At 51.4% G+C, this 17709-nt stretch overlaps 1 protein-coding gene across 1 annotated transcript; it reads right to left on the reverse strand.

Moving 5' to 3' along the window:
- Window positions 1-225: 225 nt before the first annotated feature.
- Window positions 226-17486, reverse strand: LOC147086822 (uncharacterized). The gene is made up of 3 exons (XM_085978999.1): window positions 17292-17486; window positions 1862-2039; window positions 226-592 (listed from the first exon to the last, which is right to left on the reverse strand). Exons 1-3 carry the CDS (start codon window positions 17436-17438, stop codon window positions 528-530), a joined length of 390 nt encoding a protein of 129 aa, XP_085835125.1. The 5' UTR covers window positions 17439-17486; the 3' UTR covers window positions 226-527.
- Window positions 17487-17709: the final 223 nt, after the last annotated feature.

The following is a 17709-nucleotide window of genomic DNA, read 5'->3' on the forward strand; positions in this document are numbered from 1 at the left end:
GATGAATTAAGAGCGTGTCTTTTGGTGGGTGGCGGGAGGCGGAGATAATGGGATCAGCCCGAGCAGACAGAATTCAGGCCCCGGTTTCGAACTCGCAAGGCACTGCCGTGGGAAGCAAGAGCGAAACCGACCGAATTAGGCTAAGGGCAAAGCCTGTTAAACAATAAAAAGCCAGCTGTGTGCATTCCGCAGAGGGAGTGCAAGGAAACGCAGGGACCCGTCTCGCTAAGTTAAGTAACATACTTCACATTTATTGCAAGGGTGCAGGTCAATTGCACTGAAGTGGGCGCCTCGGGGAGGGGTGTGTGTCACTCGAGCAGCTCCGAGAGATGACTTAAGACGTCGGCGCCCTGTGATCCTCCACCCGCGAGTCCAGACAACTTGCCAATCTCGGAAATGGGGTGGGGGTGAATTCCGATCTGACACCCTGAAACTCTCCCGAGTGTTTTGGGGAGTGCGGGGATCGTAGATTCCAGTGTTCCAGACTCCTCGAAAGAAGTCGATGCAAACCTTCACACCCGCCCTGTTCAGTCGTCCAGGGAGAAGTCCATGGCGGTGGTGAGCGTGTCCGACAACTTCGTCGCCAGCTTGTCTGGAAGAGAAGACAACACGAGGGTCAAGGTGTGCGAGTTCGCAGAGAGCCCTCGTCCTGTGTCTCAGCGCACGGGAGGGGAGTTCGCCCCCGATGTCCTGGGGCCAATATTTATCCCTCAACCAACGTCACTTAAAATGGCCAGATCGTCTGCTGTGGTTTTTTTTTTAAATCACATTGTGTGTTTGTGGGATCTTGCTATGCATATATTGGCAGCCACATTTCGTACAGTACACGATCAAAAAAGTCCTTCGTTGGCTGGGGAGCGCTGTGGGATGTCCAGAGGTGGTGAATGGCGCGTTCTTACTCTGAAGGTCAGTCTCTGTTGTTGCGGAGGCAATGGAGCAGCCTCTTGCCGCACAGCAAGATCCAACAAAAAAGCAGTCCATTTTTAAAGTGATGTTGGTTGAGGGATAAATATTGGCCCCAGGACACCGGGGAGAACTCCCCCCTGCTCCTCTTCCAATAGTGGCCGCGGGATCATCTACGTCCCACCTGAGAGGGCAGACAGGGCCTCGGGTTTAACGTCTCATCCGAAAGACCGCACCTCCGACAGTGCGGCGCTCCCTCGGTACCGCCCCTCCGACAGTGCGACCGCCCCTCCGACACTGCGGCGCTCCCTCGGTACCGCCCCTCCGACAGTGCGGCGCTCCCTCGGTACCGCCCCTCCGACACTGCGGCGCTCCCTCGGTACCGCCCCTCCGACAGTGCGGCGCTCCCTCGGTACCGCCCCTCCGACACTGCGGCGCTCCCTGGGTACCGCCCCTCCGACAGTGCGGCGCTCCCTCGGTACCGCCCCTCCGACACTGCGGCGCTCCCTCGGTACCGCCCCTCCGACACTGCGGCGCTCCCTCGGTACCGCCCCTCCGACACTGCGGCGCTCCCTCGGTACCGCCCCGCCGACAGTGCGGCGCTCCCTCGGTACCGCCCCTCCGACAGTGCGGCGCTCCCTCGGTACCGCCCCTCCGACAGTGCGGCGCTCCCTGAGTACCGCCCCTCCGACAGTGCGGCGCTCCCTCGGTACCGCCCCTCCGACAGTGCGGCGCTCCCTGAGTACCGCCCCTCCGACACTGCGGTGCTCCCTCAGTACCGCCCCTCCGACGCTCCCTCGGTACCGCCCCTCCGACAGTGCGGGGCTACCTCAGCGGGCGAGTGGAGAAAGGTCGGAGAGATGCCCTCGCCCCCAACGGTCACTGACGCTCAACCCCAAACAGTCCCGTGAAGGAACCCGCCTCGCACCCCTCGCCACCCGACACACCCGATGCCCACCTGCCCGCTTCTGCAGCCTCCTCCGCCTCTTGCTGGCTGCCTGCAGAGCCTGCCCCTGGCGCAGGGGGTCGATGTCCCGGATCATTTGCAGGTCCGGGAGCCGAGGGACGGCCTCCTTCTCCTCCTCCCGCTTCGATCCGTCTCTCCTGCCTCCGAACGTCACCGTCACTGGCCCGAACTGCAGAGAGATAGGCAGACTCGTTTACACAGAAACAGGCCATTCGGCCCCTCTGCTCCGTGCCGGTGTTCCTGCTCCACACCAGCCTCCTCCCGCCCCTCTTCATCTCACCCCATCACCATATCCTTCTATTCCTTTCTCCCTCGTGTGTTTATCCGGCTTCCCCCTTAAATCCATCCACGCTATTCGCCTCGACCACTCCCTGTGGGAGCGAGTTCCACATTCTCACCACTCTCTGGGGAAAGAAGTTTCTCCTGAATTCCCGACTGGATTTATTAGTGACTCTCTTATATTGACGGCCCCTAGTTCTGGTCTCCCCCACAAGTGGAGACATCTTCTCTACGTCTACCCTATCGAAACCCCGTCATAATCTTACAGACCTCGATCAGGTCACCCCTAGAGAAAAGAGCCCCAGCCTGTTCAATCATTCCTGATAGTTAGAACCTCTCAGTTCTGGTATCATCCTTGTAAATCTTTTTTGCACCTTCTCCAGTGCCTCTATATCCTTTTTATAATATGGAGACCAGAACTGTGCACAGTGCTCCAAGTGTGATATTGAGACCAGAACTGTGCACAGTGCTCCAAGTGTGATATGGAGACCAGAACTGTGCACAGTATTCCAAGTGTGATATGGAGACCAGAACTGTGCACAGTGCTCCAAGTGTGATATGGAGACCAGAACTGTGCACAGTGCTCCAAGTGTGATATGGAGACCAGAACTGTGCACAGTGCTCCAAGTGTGATATGGAGACCAGAACTGTGCACAGTGCTCCAAGTGTGATATGGAGACCAGAACTGTGCACAGTGCTCCAAGTGTGATATGGACACCAGAACTGTGCACAGTGCTCCAAGTGTGATATGGAGACCAGAACTGTGCACAGTGCTCCAAGTGTGATATGGAGAACAGAACCACGCACAGTGCTCCAAGTGTGATATGGGGACCAGAACTGTGCACAGTGCTCCAAATGTGATATGGAGACCAGAACTGTGCACAGTGCTCCAAGTGTGATATGGAGACCAGAACTGTGCACAGTGCTCCAAGTGTGATATGGAGACCAGAACTGTGCACAGTGCTCCAAGTGTGATATGGGGACCAGAACTGTGCACAGTGCTCCAAGTGTGATATGGGGACCAGAACTGTGCACAGTGCTCCAAGTGTGATATGGAGAACAGAACCGTGCACAGTGCTCCAAGTGTGATATGGGGACCAGGACTGTGCACAGTGCTCCAAGTGTGATATGGAGAACAGAACCGTGCACAGTGCTCCAAGTGTGATATGGGGACCAGAACTGTGTGCAGTGCTCCAAGTGTGATATGGAGACCAGAACTGTGCACAGTGCTCCAAGTGTGATATGGAGACCAGAACTGTGCACAGTGCTCCAAGTGTGATATGGAGACCAGAACTGTGCGCAGTGCTCCAAGTGTGATATGGAGACCAGAACTGTGCACAGTGCTCCAAGTGTGATATAGGCACCAGAACTGTGCCCAGTGCTCCAAGTGTGATATGGAGACCAGAACCGTGCACAGTGCTCCAAGTGTGATATGGAGACCAGAACTGTGCACAGTGCTCCAAGTGTGATATGGAGAACAGAACCGTCCACAGTGCTCCAAGTGTGATATGGGGACCAGAACTGTGCGCAGTGCTCCAAGTGTGATATGGAGACCAGAACTGTGCACAGTGCTCCAAATGTGATATGGAGACCAGAACTGTGCACAGTGCTCCAAGTGTGATATGGAGACCAGAACTGTGCACAGTGCTCCAAGTGTGATATGGAGACCAGAACTGTGCCCAGTGCTCCAAGTGTGATATGGAGACCAGAACTGTGCACAGTGCTCCAAGTGTGATATGGAGAACAGAACCATGCACAGTGCTCCAAGTGTGATATGGGGACCAGAACTGTGCACAGTGCTCCAAATGTGATATGGAGACCAGAACTGTGCACAGTGCTCCAAGTGTGATATGGAGACCAGAACTGTGCACAGTGCTCCAAGTGTGATATGGAGACCAGAACTGTGCACAGTGCTCCAAGTGTGATATGGAGAACAGAACTGTGCACAGTGCTCCAAGTGTGATATGGAGACTAAAACCGTGCACAGTGCTCCAAGTGTGATATGGAGACCAGAACTGTGCACAGTGCTCCAAGTGTGATATGGAGACCAGAACTGTGCACAGTGCTCCAAGTGTGATATGGAGACCAGAACTGTGCACAGTGCTCCAAGTGTGATATGGAGACCAGAACTGTGCACAGTGCTCCAAGTGTGATATGGAGACCAGAACTGTGCACAGTGCTCCAAGTGTGATATGGAGACCAGAACTGTGCACAGTGCTCCAAGTGTGATATGGAGAACAGAACCGTGCACAGTGCTCCAAGTGTGATATGGGGACCAGAACTGTGCACAGTGCTCCAAGTGTGATATGGAGACCAGAACTGTGCACAGTGCTCCAAGTGTGATATGGAGACCAGAACTGTGCACAGTGCTCCAAATGTGATATGGAGACCAGAACTGTGCACAGTGCTCCAAGTGTGATATGGGGACCAGAACTGTGCACAGTGCTCCAAATGTGATATGGAGACCAGAAGTGTGCACAGTGCTCCAAGTGTGATATGGAGACCAGAACTGTGCACAGTGCTCCAAGTGTGATATGGAGAGCAGAACTGTGCACAGTGCTCCAAGTGTGATATGGAGACCAGAACTGTGCACAGTGCTCCAAGTGTGATATGGAGACCAGAACTGTGCACAGTACTCCAAGTGTGATATGGAGACCAGAACTGTGCACAGTGCTCCAAGTGTGATATGGAGACCAGAACTGTGCACAGTGCTCCAAGTGTGATATGGAGACCAGAACTGTGTACAGTGCTCCAGGTGTGATATGGAGACCAGAACTGTGCACAGTGCTCCAAGTATGATATGGAGACCAGAACTGTGCACAGTGCTCCAAGTGTGATATGGAGACCGGAACTGTGCAGTGTGCTCCAAGTGTGATATGGAGACCAGAACTGTGCAGTGTGTTCCAAGTGTGATATGGAGACCAGAACTGTGCACAGTGCTCCAAGTGAGATATGGAGACCGGAACTGTGCACAGTGCTCCAAGTGTGATATGGAGACCAGAACTGTGCACAGTGCTCCAAGTGTGATATGGAGACCGGAACTGTGCACAGTGCTCCAAGTGTGATATGGAGACCGGAACTGTGCACAGTGCTCCAAGTGTGATATGGAGACCAGAACTGTGCACAGTGCTCCAAGTACGATATGGAGACCAGAACTGTGCACAGTGCTCCAAGTGTGATATGGAGACCAGAACTGTGCACAGTGCTCCAAGTACGATATGGAGACTAAAACCGTGCACAGTGCTCCAAGTGTGATATGGAGACCAGAACTGTGCACAGTGCTCCAAGTGTGATATGGAGACCAGAACTGTGCACAGTGCTCCAAGTGTGATATGGAGACCAGAACTGTGCACAGTGCTCCAAGTGTGATATGGAGACCGGAACTGTGCACAGTGCTCCAAGTGTGATATGGAGACCAGAACTGTGCACAGTGCTCCAAGTACGATATGGAGACTAAAACCGTGCACAGTGCTCCAAGTGTGATATGGAGACCAGAACTGTGCACAGTGCTCCAAGTGTGATATGGAGACCAGAACTGTGCACAGTGCTCCAAGTGTGATATGGAGACCAGAACTGTGCACAGTGCTCCAAGTGTGATATGGGGACCAGAACTGTGCACAGTGCTCCAAGTGAGATATGGAGACCGGAACTGTGCACAGTATTCCAAGTGTGATATGGAGACTAGAACTGTGCACAGTGCTCCAAGTGTGATATGGAGACCAGAACTGTGCACAGTGCTCCAAGTGTGATATGGAGACCAGAACTGTGCACAGTATTCCAAGTGTGATATGGAGACCAGAACTGTGCACAGTATTCCAAGTGTGATATGGGGACCAGAACTGTGCTCAGTGCTCCAAGTGTGATATGGAGACCAGAACTGTGCACAGTGCTCCAAGTGTGATATGGAGACCAGAACTGTGCACAGTGCTCCAAGTGTGATATGGGGACCAGAACTGTGCACAGTGCTCCAAGTGTGATATGGAGACCAGAACTGTGCACAGTGCTCCAAGTGTGATATGGAGACCAGAACTGTGCACAGTGCTCCAAGTGTGATATGGAGACCAGAACTGTGCACAGTGCTCCAAGTGTGATATGGGGACCAGAACTGTGCACAGTATTCCAAGTGTGATATGGAGACCAGAACTGTGCACAGTGCTCCAAGTGTGATATGGAGACCAGAACTGTGCACAGTGCTCCAAGTGTGATATGGAGACCAGAACTGTGCACAGTGCTCCAAGTGTGATATGGAGACCAGAACTGTGCACAGTGCTCCAAGTGTGATATGGAGACCAGAACTGTGCACAGTGCTCCAAGTGTGATATGGAGAACAGAACCGTGCACAGTGCTCCAAGTGTGATATGGGGACCAGAACTGTGCACAGTGCTCCAAGTGTGATATGGAGACCAGAACTGTGCACAGTGCTCCAAGTGTGATATGGAGACCAGAACTGTGCACAGTGCTCCAAATGTGATATGGAGACCAGAACTGTGCACAGTGCTCCAAGTGTGATATGGGGACCAGAACTGTGCACAGTGCTCCAAATGTGATATGGAGACCAGAAGTGTGCACAGTGCTCCAAGTGTGATATGGAGACCAGAACTGTGCACAGTGCTCCAAGTGTGATATGGAGACCAGAACTGTGCACAGTGCTCCAAGTGTGATATGGAGAGCAGAACTGTGCACAGTGCTCCAAGTGTGATATGGAGACCAGAACTGTGCACAGTGCTCCAAGTGTGATATGGAGACCAGAACTGTGCACAGTACTCCAAGTGTGATATGGAGACCAGAACTGTGCACAGTGCTCCAAGTGTGATATGGAGACCAGAACTGTGCACAGTGCTCCAAGTGTGATATGGAGACCAGAACTGTGTACAGTGCTCCAAGTGTGATATGGAGACCAGAACTGTGCACAGTGCTCCAAGTGTGATATGGAGACCAGAACTGTGCACAGTGCTCCAAGTGTGATATGGAGACCAGAACTGTGCACAGTGCTCCAAGTGTGATATGGAGACCAGAACTGTGCACAGTGCTCCAAGTGTGATATGGAGACCAGAACTGTGCACAGTGCTCCAAGTGTGATATGGAGACTAGAACTGTGCACAGTGCTCCAAGTGTGATATGGAGACCAGAACTGTGCACAGTGCTCCAAGTATGATATGGAGACCAGAACTGTGCACAGTGCTCCAAGTGTGATATGGAGACCGGAACTGTGCAGTGTGCTCCAAGTGTGATATGGAGACCAGAACTGTGCAGTGTGTTCAAAGTGTGATATGGAGACCAGAACTGTGCACAGTGCTCCAAGTGAGATATGGAGACCGGAACTGTGCACAGTGCTCCAAGTGTGATATGGAGACCGGAACTGTGCACAGTGCTCCAAGTGTGATATGGAGACCGGAACTGTGCACAGTGCTCCAAGTGTGATATGGAGACCAGAACTGTGCACAGTGCTCCAAGTGTGATATGGAGACCGGAACTGTGCACAGTGCTCCAAGTGTGATATGGAGACCAGAACTGTGCACAGTGCTCCAAGTGTGATATGGAGACCAGAACTGTGCACAGTGCTCCAAGTGTGATATGGAGACCAGAACTGTGCACAGTGCTCCAAGTGTGATATGGAGACCGGAACTGTGCACAGTGCTCCAAGTGTGATATGGAGACCAGAACTGTGCACAGTGCTCCAAGTACGATATGGAGACTAAAACCGTGCACAGTGCTCCAAGTGTGATATGGAGACCAGAACTGTGCACAGTGCTCCAAGTGTGATATGGAGACCAGAACTGTGCACAGTGCTCCAAGTGTGATATGGAGACCAGAACTGTGCACAGTGCTCCAAGTGTGATATGGAGACCAGAACTGTGCACAGTGCTCCAAGTGTGATATGGAGACCAGAACTGTGCACAGTGCTCCAAGTGTGATATGGGGACCAGAACTGTGCACAGTGCTCCAAGTGAGATATGGAGACCGGAACTGTGCACAGTATTCCAAGTGTGATATGGAGACTAGAACTGTGCACAGTGCTCCAAGTGTGATATGGAGACCAGAACTGTGCACAGTGCTCCAAGTGTGATATGGAGACCAGAACTGTGCACAGTATTCCAAGTGTGATATGGAGACCAGAACTGTGCACAGTATTCCAAGTGTGATATGGGGACCAGAACTGTGCACAGTGCTCCAAGTGTGATATGGGGACCAGAACTGTGCACAGTGCTCCAAGTGTGATATGGAGACCAGAACTGTGCACAGTGCTCCAAGTGTGATATGGAGACCAGAACTGTGCACAGTGCTCCAAGTGTGATATGGAGACCAGAACTGTGCACAGTGCTCCAAGTGTGATATGGGGACAAGAACTGTGCACAGTATTCCAAGTGTGATATGGAGACCAGAACTGTGCACAGTATTCCAAGTGTGATATGGAGACCAGAACTGTGCACAGTATTCCAAGTGTGATATGGAGACCAGAACTGTGCACAGTGCTCCAAGTGTGATATGGAGACCAGAACTGTGCACAGTGCTCCAAGTGTGCTATGGAGACCAGAACTGTGCACAGTGCTCCAAGTGTGATATGGAGACCAGAACTGTGCACAGTGCTCCAAGTGTGATATGGAGACCAGAACTGTGCACAGTGCTCCAAGTGTGATATGGAGACCAGAACTGTGCACAGTGCTCCAAGTGTGATATGGAGACTAGAACTGTGCACAGTGCTCCAAGTGTGATATGGAGACCAGAACTGTGCACAGTGCTCCAAGTATGATATGGAGACCAGAACTGTGCACAGTGCTCCAAGTGTGATATGGAGACCGGAACTGTGCAGTGTGCTCCAAGTGTGATATGGAGACCAGAACTGTGCAGTGTGCTCCAAGTGTGATATGGCGACCAGAACTGTGCACAGTGCTCCAAGTGAGATATGGAGACCGGAACTGTGCACAGTGCTCCAAGTGTGATATGGAGACCAGAACTGTGCCCAGTGCTCCAAGTACGATATGGAGACCGGAACTGTGCACAGTGCTCCAAGTGTGATATGGAGACCAGAACTGTGCACAGTGCTCCAAGTGTGATATGGAGACCAGAACTGTGCACAGTGCTCCAAGTGTGATATGGAGACCAGAACTGTGCACAGTATTCCAAGTGTGATATGGAGACCAGAACTGTGCACAGTATTCCAAGTGTGATATGGGGACCAGAACTGTGCTCAGTGCTCCAAGTGTGATATGGAGACCAGAACTGTGCACAGTACTCCAAGTGTGATATGGAGACCAGAACTGTGCACAGTGCTCCAAGTGTGATATGGAGACCAGAACTGTGCACAGTGCTCCAAGTGTGATATGGAGACCAGAACTGTGTACAGTGCTCCAAGTGTGATATGGAGACCAGAACTGTGCACAGTGCTCCAAGTGTGATATGGAGACCAGAACTGTGCACAGTGCTCCAAGTGAGATATGGAGACCAGAACTGTGCACAGTATTCCAAGTGTGATATGGAGACCAGAACTGTGCACAGTATTCCAAGTGTGATATGGAGACCAGAACTGTGCACAGTATTCCAAGTGTGATATGGGGACCAGAACTGTGCACAGTGCTCCAAGTGTGATATGGAGACCAGAACTGTGCCCAGTGCTCCAAGTGTGATATGGAGACCAGAACTGTGCACAGTGCTCCAAGTGTGATATGGAGACCAGAACTGTGCACAGTATTCCAAGTGTGATATGGAGACCAGAACTGTGCACAGTGCTCCAAGTGTGATATGGAGACCAGAACTGTGCACAGTGCTCCAAGTGTGATATGGAGACTGGAACTGTGCACAGTGCTCCAAGTGTGATATGGAGACCAGAACTGTGCACAGTATTCCAAGTGTGATATGGAGACCAGAACTGTGCACAGTGCTCCAAGTGTGATATGGGGACCAGAACTGTGCACAGTGCTCCAAGTGTGATATGGAGACCAGAACTGTGCACAGTGCTCCAAGGGTGATACGGAGACCAGAACTGTGCACAGTGCTCCAAGTGTGATATGGAGACCAGAACTGTGCACAGTGCTCCAAGTGTGATATGGAGAGCAGAACTGTGCACAGTGCTCCAAGTGTGATATGGAGACCAGAACTGTGCACAGTGCTCCAAGTGTGATATGGAGACCAGAACTGTGCACAGTACTCCAAGTGTGATATGGAGACCAGAACTGTGCACAGTGCTCCAAGTGTGATATGGAGACCAGAACTGTGCACAGTGCTCCAAGTGTGATATGGAGACCAGAACTGTGTACAGTGCTCCAGGTGTGATATGGAGACCAGAACTGTGCACAGTGCTCCAAGTATGATATGGAGACCAGAACTGTGCACAGTGCTCCAAGTGTGATATGGAGACCGGAACTGTGCAGTGTGCTCCAAGTGTGATATGGAGACCAGAACTGTGCAGTGTGTTCCAAGTGTGATATGGAGACCAGAACTGTGCACAGTGCTCCAAGTGAGATATGGAGACCGGAACTGTGCACAGTGCTCCAAGTGTGATATGGAGACCAGAACTGTGCACAGTGCTCCAAGTGTGATATGGAGACCGGAACTGTGCACAGTGCTCCAAGTGTGATATGGAGACCGGAACTGTGCACAGTGCTCCAAGTGTGATATGGAGACCAGAACTGTGCACAGTGCTCCAAGTACGATATGGAGACCAGAACTGTGCACAGTGCTCCAAGTGTGATATGGAGACCAGAACTGTGCACAGTGCTCCAAGTACGATATGGAGACTAAAACCGTGCACAGTGCTCCAAGTGTGATATGGAGACCAGAACTGTGCACAGTGCTCCAAGTGTGATATGGAGACCAGAACTGTGCACAGTGCTCCAAGTGTGATATGGAGACCAGAACTGTGCACAGTGCTCCAAGTGTGATATGGAGACCGGAACTGTGCACAGTGCTCCAAGTGTGATATGGAGACCAGAACTGTGCACAGTGCTCCAAGTACGATATGGAGACTAAAACCGTGCACAGTGCTCCAAGTGTGATATGGAGACCAGAACTGTGCACAGTGCTCCAAGTGTGATATGGAGACCAGAACTGTGCACAGTGCTCCAAGTGTGATATGGAGACCAGAACTGTGCACAGTGCTCCAAGTGTGATATGGGGACCAGAACTGTGCACAGTGCTCCAAGTGAGATATGGAGACCGGAACTGTGCACAGTATTCCAAGTGTGATATGGAGACTAGAACTGTGCACAGTGCTCCAAGTGTGATATGGAGACCAGAACTGTGCACAGTGCTCCAAGTGTGATATGGAGACCAGAACTGTGCACAGTATTCCAAGTGTGATATGGAGACCAGAACTGTGCACAGTATTCCAAGTGTGATATGGGGACCAGAACTGTGCTCAGTGCTCCAAGTGTGATATGGAGACCAGAACTGTGCACAGTGCTCCAAGTGTGATATGGAGACCAGAACTGTGCACAGTGCTCCAAGTGTGATATGGGGACCAGAACTGTGCACAGTGCTCCAAGTGTGATATGGAGACCAGAACTGTGCACAGTGCTCCAAGTGTGATATGGAGACCAGAACTGTGCACAGTGCTCCAAGTGTGATATGGAGACCAGAACTGTGCACAGTGCTCCAAGTGTGATATGGGGACCAGAACTGTGCACAGTATTCCAAGTGTGATATGGAGACCAGAACTGTGCACAGTGCTCCAAGTGTGATATGGAGACCAGAACTGTGCACAGTGCTCCAAGTGTGATATGGAGACCAGAACTGTGCACAGTGCTCCAAGTGTGATATGGAGACCAGAACTGTGCACAGTGCTCCAAGTGTGATATGGAGAACAGAACCGTGCACAGTGCTCCAAGTGTGATATGGGGACCAGAACTGTGCACAGTGCTCCAAGTGTGATATGGAGACCAGAACTGTGCACAGTGCTCCAAGTGTGATATGGAGACCAGAACTGTGCACAGTGCTCCAAATGTGATATGGAGACCAGAACTGTGCACAGTGCTCCAAGTGTGATATGGGGACCAGAACTGTGCACAGTGCTCCAAATGTGATATGGAGACCAGAAGTGTGCACAGTGCTCCAAGTGTGATATGGAGACCAGAACTGTGCACAGTGCTCCAAGTGTGATATGGAGACCAGAACTGTGCACAGTGCTCCAAGTGTGATATGGAGAGCAGAACTGTGCACAGTGCTCCAAGTGTGATATGGAGACCAGAACTGTGCACAGTGCTCCAAGTGTGATATGGAGACCAGAACTGTGCACAGTACTCCAAGTGTGATATGGAGACCAGAACTGTGCACAGTGCTCCAAGTGTGATATGGAGACCAGAACTGTGCACAGTGCTCCAAGTGTGATATGGAGACCAGAACTGTGTACAGTGCTCCAAGTGTGATATGGAGACCAGAACTGTGCACAGTGCTCCAAGTGTGATATGGAGACCAGAACTGTGCACAGTGCTCCAAGTGTGATATGGAGACCAGAACTGTGCACAGTGCTCCAAGTGTGATATGGAGACCAGAACTGTGCACAGTGCTCCAAGTGTGATATGGAGACCAGAACTGTGCACAGTGCTCCAAGTGTGATATGGAGACTAGAACTGTGCACAGTGCTCCAAGTGTGATATGGAGACCAGAACTGTGCACAGTGCTCCAAGTATGATATGGAGACCAGAACTGTGCACAGTGCTCCAAGTGTGATATGGAGACCGGAACTGTGCAGTGTGCTCCAAGTGTGATATGGAGACCAGAACTGTGCAGTGTGTTCAAAGTGTGATATGGAGACCAGAACTGTGCACAGTGCTCCAAGTGAGATATGGAGACCGGAACTGTGCACAGTGCTCCAAGTGTGATATGGAGACCGGAACTGTGCACAGTGCTCCAAGTGTGATATGGAGACCGGAACTGTGCACAGTGCTCCAAGTGTGATATGGAGACCAGAACTGTGCACAGTGCTCCAAGTGTGATATGGAGACCGGAACTGTGCACAGTGCTCCAAGTGTGATATGGAGACCAGAACTGTGCACAGTGCTCCAAGTACGATATGGAGACCAGAACTGTGCACAGTGCTCCAAGTGTGATATGGAGACCAGAACTGTGCACAGTGCTCCAAGTACGATATGGAGACTAAAACCGTGCACAGTGCTCCAAGTGTGATATGGAGACCAGAACTGTGCACAGTGCTCCAAGTGTGATATGGAGACCAGAACTGTGCACAGTGCTCCAAGTGTGATATGGAGACCAGAACTGTGCACAGTGCTCCAAGTGTGATATGGAGACCGGAACTGTGCACAGTGCTCCAAGTGTGATATGGAGACCAGAACTGTGCACAGTGCTCCAAGTACGATATGGAGACTAAAACCGTGCACAGTGCTCCAAGTGTGATATGGAGACCAGAACTGTGCACAGTGCTCCAAGTGTGATATGGAGACCAGAACTGTGCACAGTGCTCCAAGTGTGATATGGAGACCAGAACTGTGCACAGTGCTCCAAGTGTGATATGGAGACCAGAACTGTGCACAGTGCTCCAAGTGTGATATGGAGACCAGAACTGTGCACAGTGCTCCAAGTGTGATATGGGGACCAGAACTGTGCACAGTGCTCCAAGTGAGATATGGAGACCGGAACTGTGCACAGTATTCCAAGTGTGATATGGAGACTAGAACTGTGCACAGTGCTCCAAGTGTGATATGGAGACCAGAACTGTGCACAGTGCTCCAAGTGTGATATGGAGACCAGAACTGTGCACAGTATTCCAAGTGTGATATGGAGACCAGAACTGTGCACAGTATTCCAAGTGTGATATGGGGACCAGAACTGTGCACAGTGCTCCAAGTGTGATATGGGGACCAGAACTGTGCACAGTGCTCCAAGTGTGATATGGAGACCAGAACTGTGCACAGTGCTCCAAGTGTGATATGGAGACCAGAACTGTGCACAGTGCTCCAAGTGTGATATGGAGACCAGAACTGTGCACAGTGCTCCAAGTGTGATATGGGGACAAGAACTGTGCACAGTATTCCAAGTGTGATATGGAGACCAGAACTGTGCACAGTATTCCAAGTGTGATATGGAGACCAGAACTGTGCACAGTATTCCAAGTGTGATATGGAGACCAGAACTGTGCACAGTGCTCCAAGTGTGATATGGAGACCAGAACTGTGCACAGTGCTCCAAGTGTGCTATGGAGACCAGAACTGTGCACAGTGCTCCAAGTGTGATATGGAGACCAGAACTGTGCACAGTGCTCCAAGTGTGATATGGAGACCAGAACTGTGCACAGTGCTCCAAGTGTGATATGGAGACCAGAACTGTGCACAGTGCTCCAAGTGTGATATGGAGACTAGAACTGTGCACAGTGCTCCAAGTGTGATATGGAGACCAGAACTGTGCACAGTGCTCCAAGTATGATATGGAGACCAGAACTGTGCACAGTGCTCCAAGTGTGATATGGAGACCGGAACTGTGCAGTGTGCTCCAAGTGTGATATGGAGACCAGAACTGTGCAGTGTGCTCCAAGTGTGATATGGAGACCAGAACTGTGCACAGTGCTCCAAGTGAGATATGGAGACCGGAACTGTGCACAGTGCTCCAAGTGTGATATGGAGACCAGAACTGTGCCCAGTGCTCCAAGTACGATATGGAGACCGGAACTGTGCACAGTGCTCCAAGTGTGATATGGAGACCAGAACTGTGCACAGTGCTCCAAGTGTGATATGGAGACCAGAACTGTGCACAGTGCTCCAAGTGTGATATGGAGACCAGAACTGTGCACAGTATTCCAAGTGTGATATGGAGACCAGAACTGTGCACAGTATTCCAAGTGTGATATGGGGACCAGAACTGTGCTCAGTGCTCCAAGTGTGATATGGAGACCAGAACTGTGCACAGTACTCCAAGTGTGATATGGAGACCAGAACTGTGCACAGTGCTCCAAGTGTGATATGGAGACCAGAACTGTGCACAGTGCTCCAAGTGTGATATGGAGACCAGAACTGTGTACAGTGCTCCAAGTGTGATATGGAGACCAGAACTGTGCACAGTGCTCCAAGTGTGATATGGAGACCAGAACTGTGCACAGTGCTCCAAGTGAGATATGGAGACCAGAACTGTGCACAGTATTCCAAGTGTGATATGGAGACCAGAACTGTGCACAGTATTCCAAGTGTGATATGGAGACCAGAACTGTGCACAGTATTCCAAGTGTGATATGGGGACCAGAACTGTGCACAGTGCTCCAAGTGTGATATGGAGACCAGAACTGTGCCCAGTGCTCCAAGTGTGATATGGAGACCAGAACTGTGCACAGTGCTCCAAGTGTGATATGGAGACCAGAACTGTGCACAGTATTCCAAGTGTGATATGGAGACCAGAACTGTGCACAGTGCTCCAAGTGTGATATGGAGACCAGAACTGTGCACAGTGCTCCAAGTGTGATATGGAGACTGGAACTGTGCACAGTGCTCCAAGTGTGATATGGAGACCAGAACTGTGCACAGTATTCCAAGTGTGATATGGAGACCAGAACTGTGCACAGTGCTCCAAGTGTGATATGGGGACCAGAACTGTGCACAGTGCTCCAAGTGTGATATGGAGACCAGAACTGTGCACAGTGCTCCAAGGGTGATACGGAGACCAGAACTGTGCACAGTGCTCCAAGTGTGATATGGAGACCAGAACTGTGCACAGTGCTCCAAGTGTGATACAGAGACCAGAAGTGTGCACAGTGCTCCAAGTGTGATATGGAGACCAGAACTGTGCACAGTGCTCCAAGTGTGATATGGAGACCAGAACTGTGCACAGTGCTCCAAGTGTGATATGGAGACCAGAACTGTGCACAGTGCTCCAAGTGTGATATGGAGACCAGAACTGTGCACAGTGCTCCAAGTGTGATATGGAGACCAGAACTGTGCACAGTATTCCAAGTGTGATATGGGGACCAGAACTGTGCACAGTGCTCCAAGTGTGATTTGGAGACCAGAACTGTGCACAGTATTCCAAGTGTGATATGGAGACCAGAACTGTGCACAGTATTCCAAGTGTGATATGGGGACCAGAACTGTGCACAGTGCTCCAAGTGTGATATGGAGACCAGAACTGTGCACAGTGCTCCAAGTGTGATATGGAGACCAGAACTGTGCACAGTGCTCCAAGTGTGATATGGAGACCAGAACTGTGCACAGTGCTCCAAGTGTGATATGGAGACCAGAACTGTGCACAGTGCTCCAAGTGTGATATGGAGACCAGAACTGTGCACAGTGCTCCAAGTGTGATATGGGGACCAGAACTGTGCACAGTGCTCCAAGTGTGATACAGAGACCAGAACTGTGCACAGTGCTCCAAGTGTGATATGGAGACCAGAACTGTGCACAGTGCTCCAAGTGTGATATGGAGACCAGAACTGTGCACACTGCTCCAAGTGTGATATGGAGACCAGAACTGTGCACAGTGCTCCAAGTGTGATATGGAGACCAGAACTGTGCACAGTGCTCCAAGTGTGATATGGAGACCAGAACTGTGCACAGTGCTCCAAGTGTGATATGGAGACCAGAACTGTGCACAGTGCTCCAAGTGTGATATGGAGACCAGAACTGTGCACAGTGCTCCAAGTGTGATATGGAGACCAGAACTGTGCAGTGCTCCAAGTGTGATATGGAGACCAGAACTGTGCACACTGCTCCAAGTGTGATATGGAGACCAGAACTGTGCACAGTGCTCCAAGTGTGATATGGAGACCAGAACTGTGCACAGTGCTCCAAGTGTGATATGGAGACCAGAACTGTGCACAGTGCTCCAAGTGTGATATGGAGACCAGAACTGTGCACAGTGCTCCAAGTGTGATATGGAGACCAGAACTGTGCACAGTGCTCCAAGTGTGATATGGAGACCAGAACTGTGCACAGTGCTCCAAGTGTGATATGGGGACCAGAACTGTGCACAGTGCTCCAAGTGTGATATGGAGACCAGAACTGTGCACAGTGCTCCAAGTGTGATATGGAGACCAGAACTGTGCACAGCACAGAATAAGGAGTATATTAACCCTGTGCTGCACCCCCCAGTTCACAGTACAGAAGCTCTCTCCTGGTAGAGTGTAATGCTCCCTGATTCAGTGTCCACCTCAGCAGATTACTCTCCCTAGATGTGCCTTTGAGACTACAGTGAGCTCAAGAGTCTTTACCTGCAGGTCCTGGGCACCCCTGGGGGCCTCGTCCTTGGCCCCTCCCTCCTGCGTAACCCCGTCCTCTCCCATTTCACATCCAGACGGCAGCTCGCACTCCCCGCTGGTCAGTCCAGACGTCGCCACGCAGATCCCGCTCTCTTCCATGGGAGACTCAATTTCTGCCAGAGGAGAACCGAGTTGTTAACGGCACAGTGTCGCTCCCGAGATTCAAGACCCCCCTTCCCCGTAACCCATGGGGGAAACAACCGTCTAACAGCCAACCCACCAACTTCCTGGCGGTCCTGCTATTCCTCCACGGGAGGAAAAACAGCGTGACACCAAAGTGTGACAAGAAAACGTTACCCCTAAAGTGTCGACGAGCGTCAGCCGTGGCTCAGTCGGTCTCCCTCTCTTGCCTCGGAGTCAGAAGGTCGTG

The sequence above is a fragment of the Somniosus microcephalus genome, unplaced genomic scaffold, assembly GCF_052327205.1.
Source record: "Somniosus microcephalus isolate GS21.2 unplaced genomic scaffold, FLI_Smic_1.0 unresolved_chr7, whole genome shotgun sequence".
NCBI classification, from domain to species: Eukaryota; Metazoa; Chordata; class Chondrichthyes; order Squaliformes; family Somniosidae; genus Somniosus; species Somniosus microcephalus.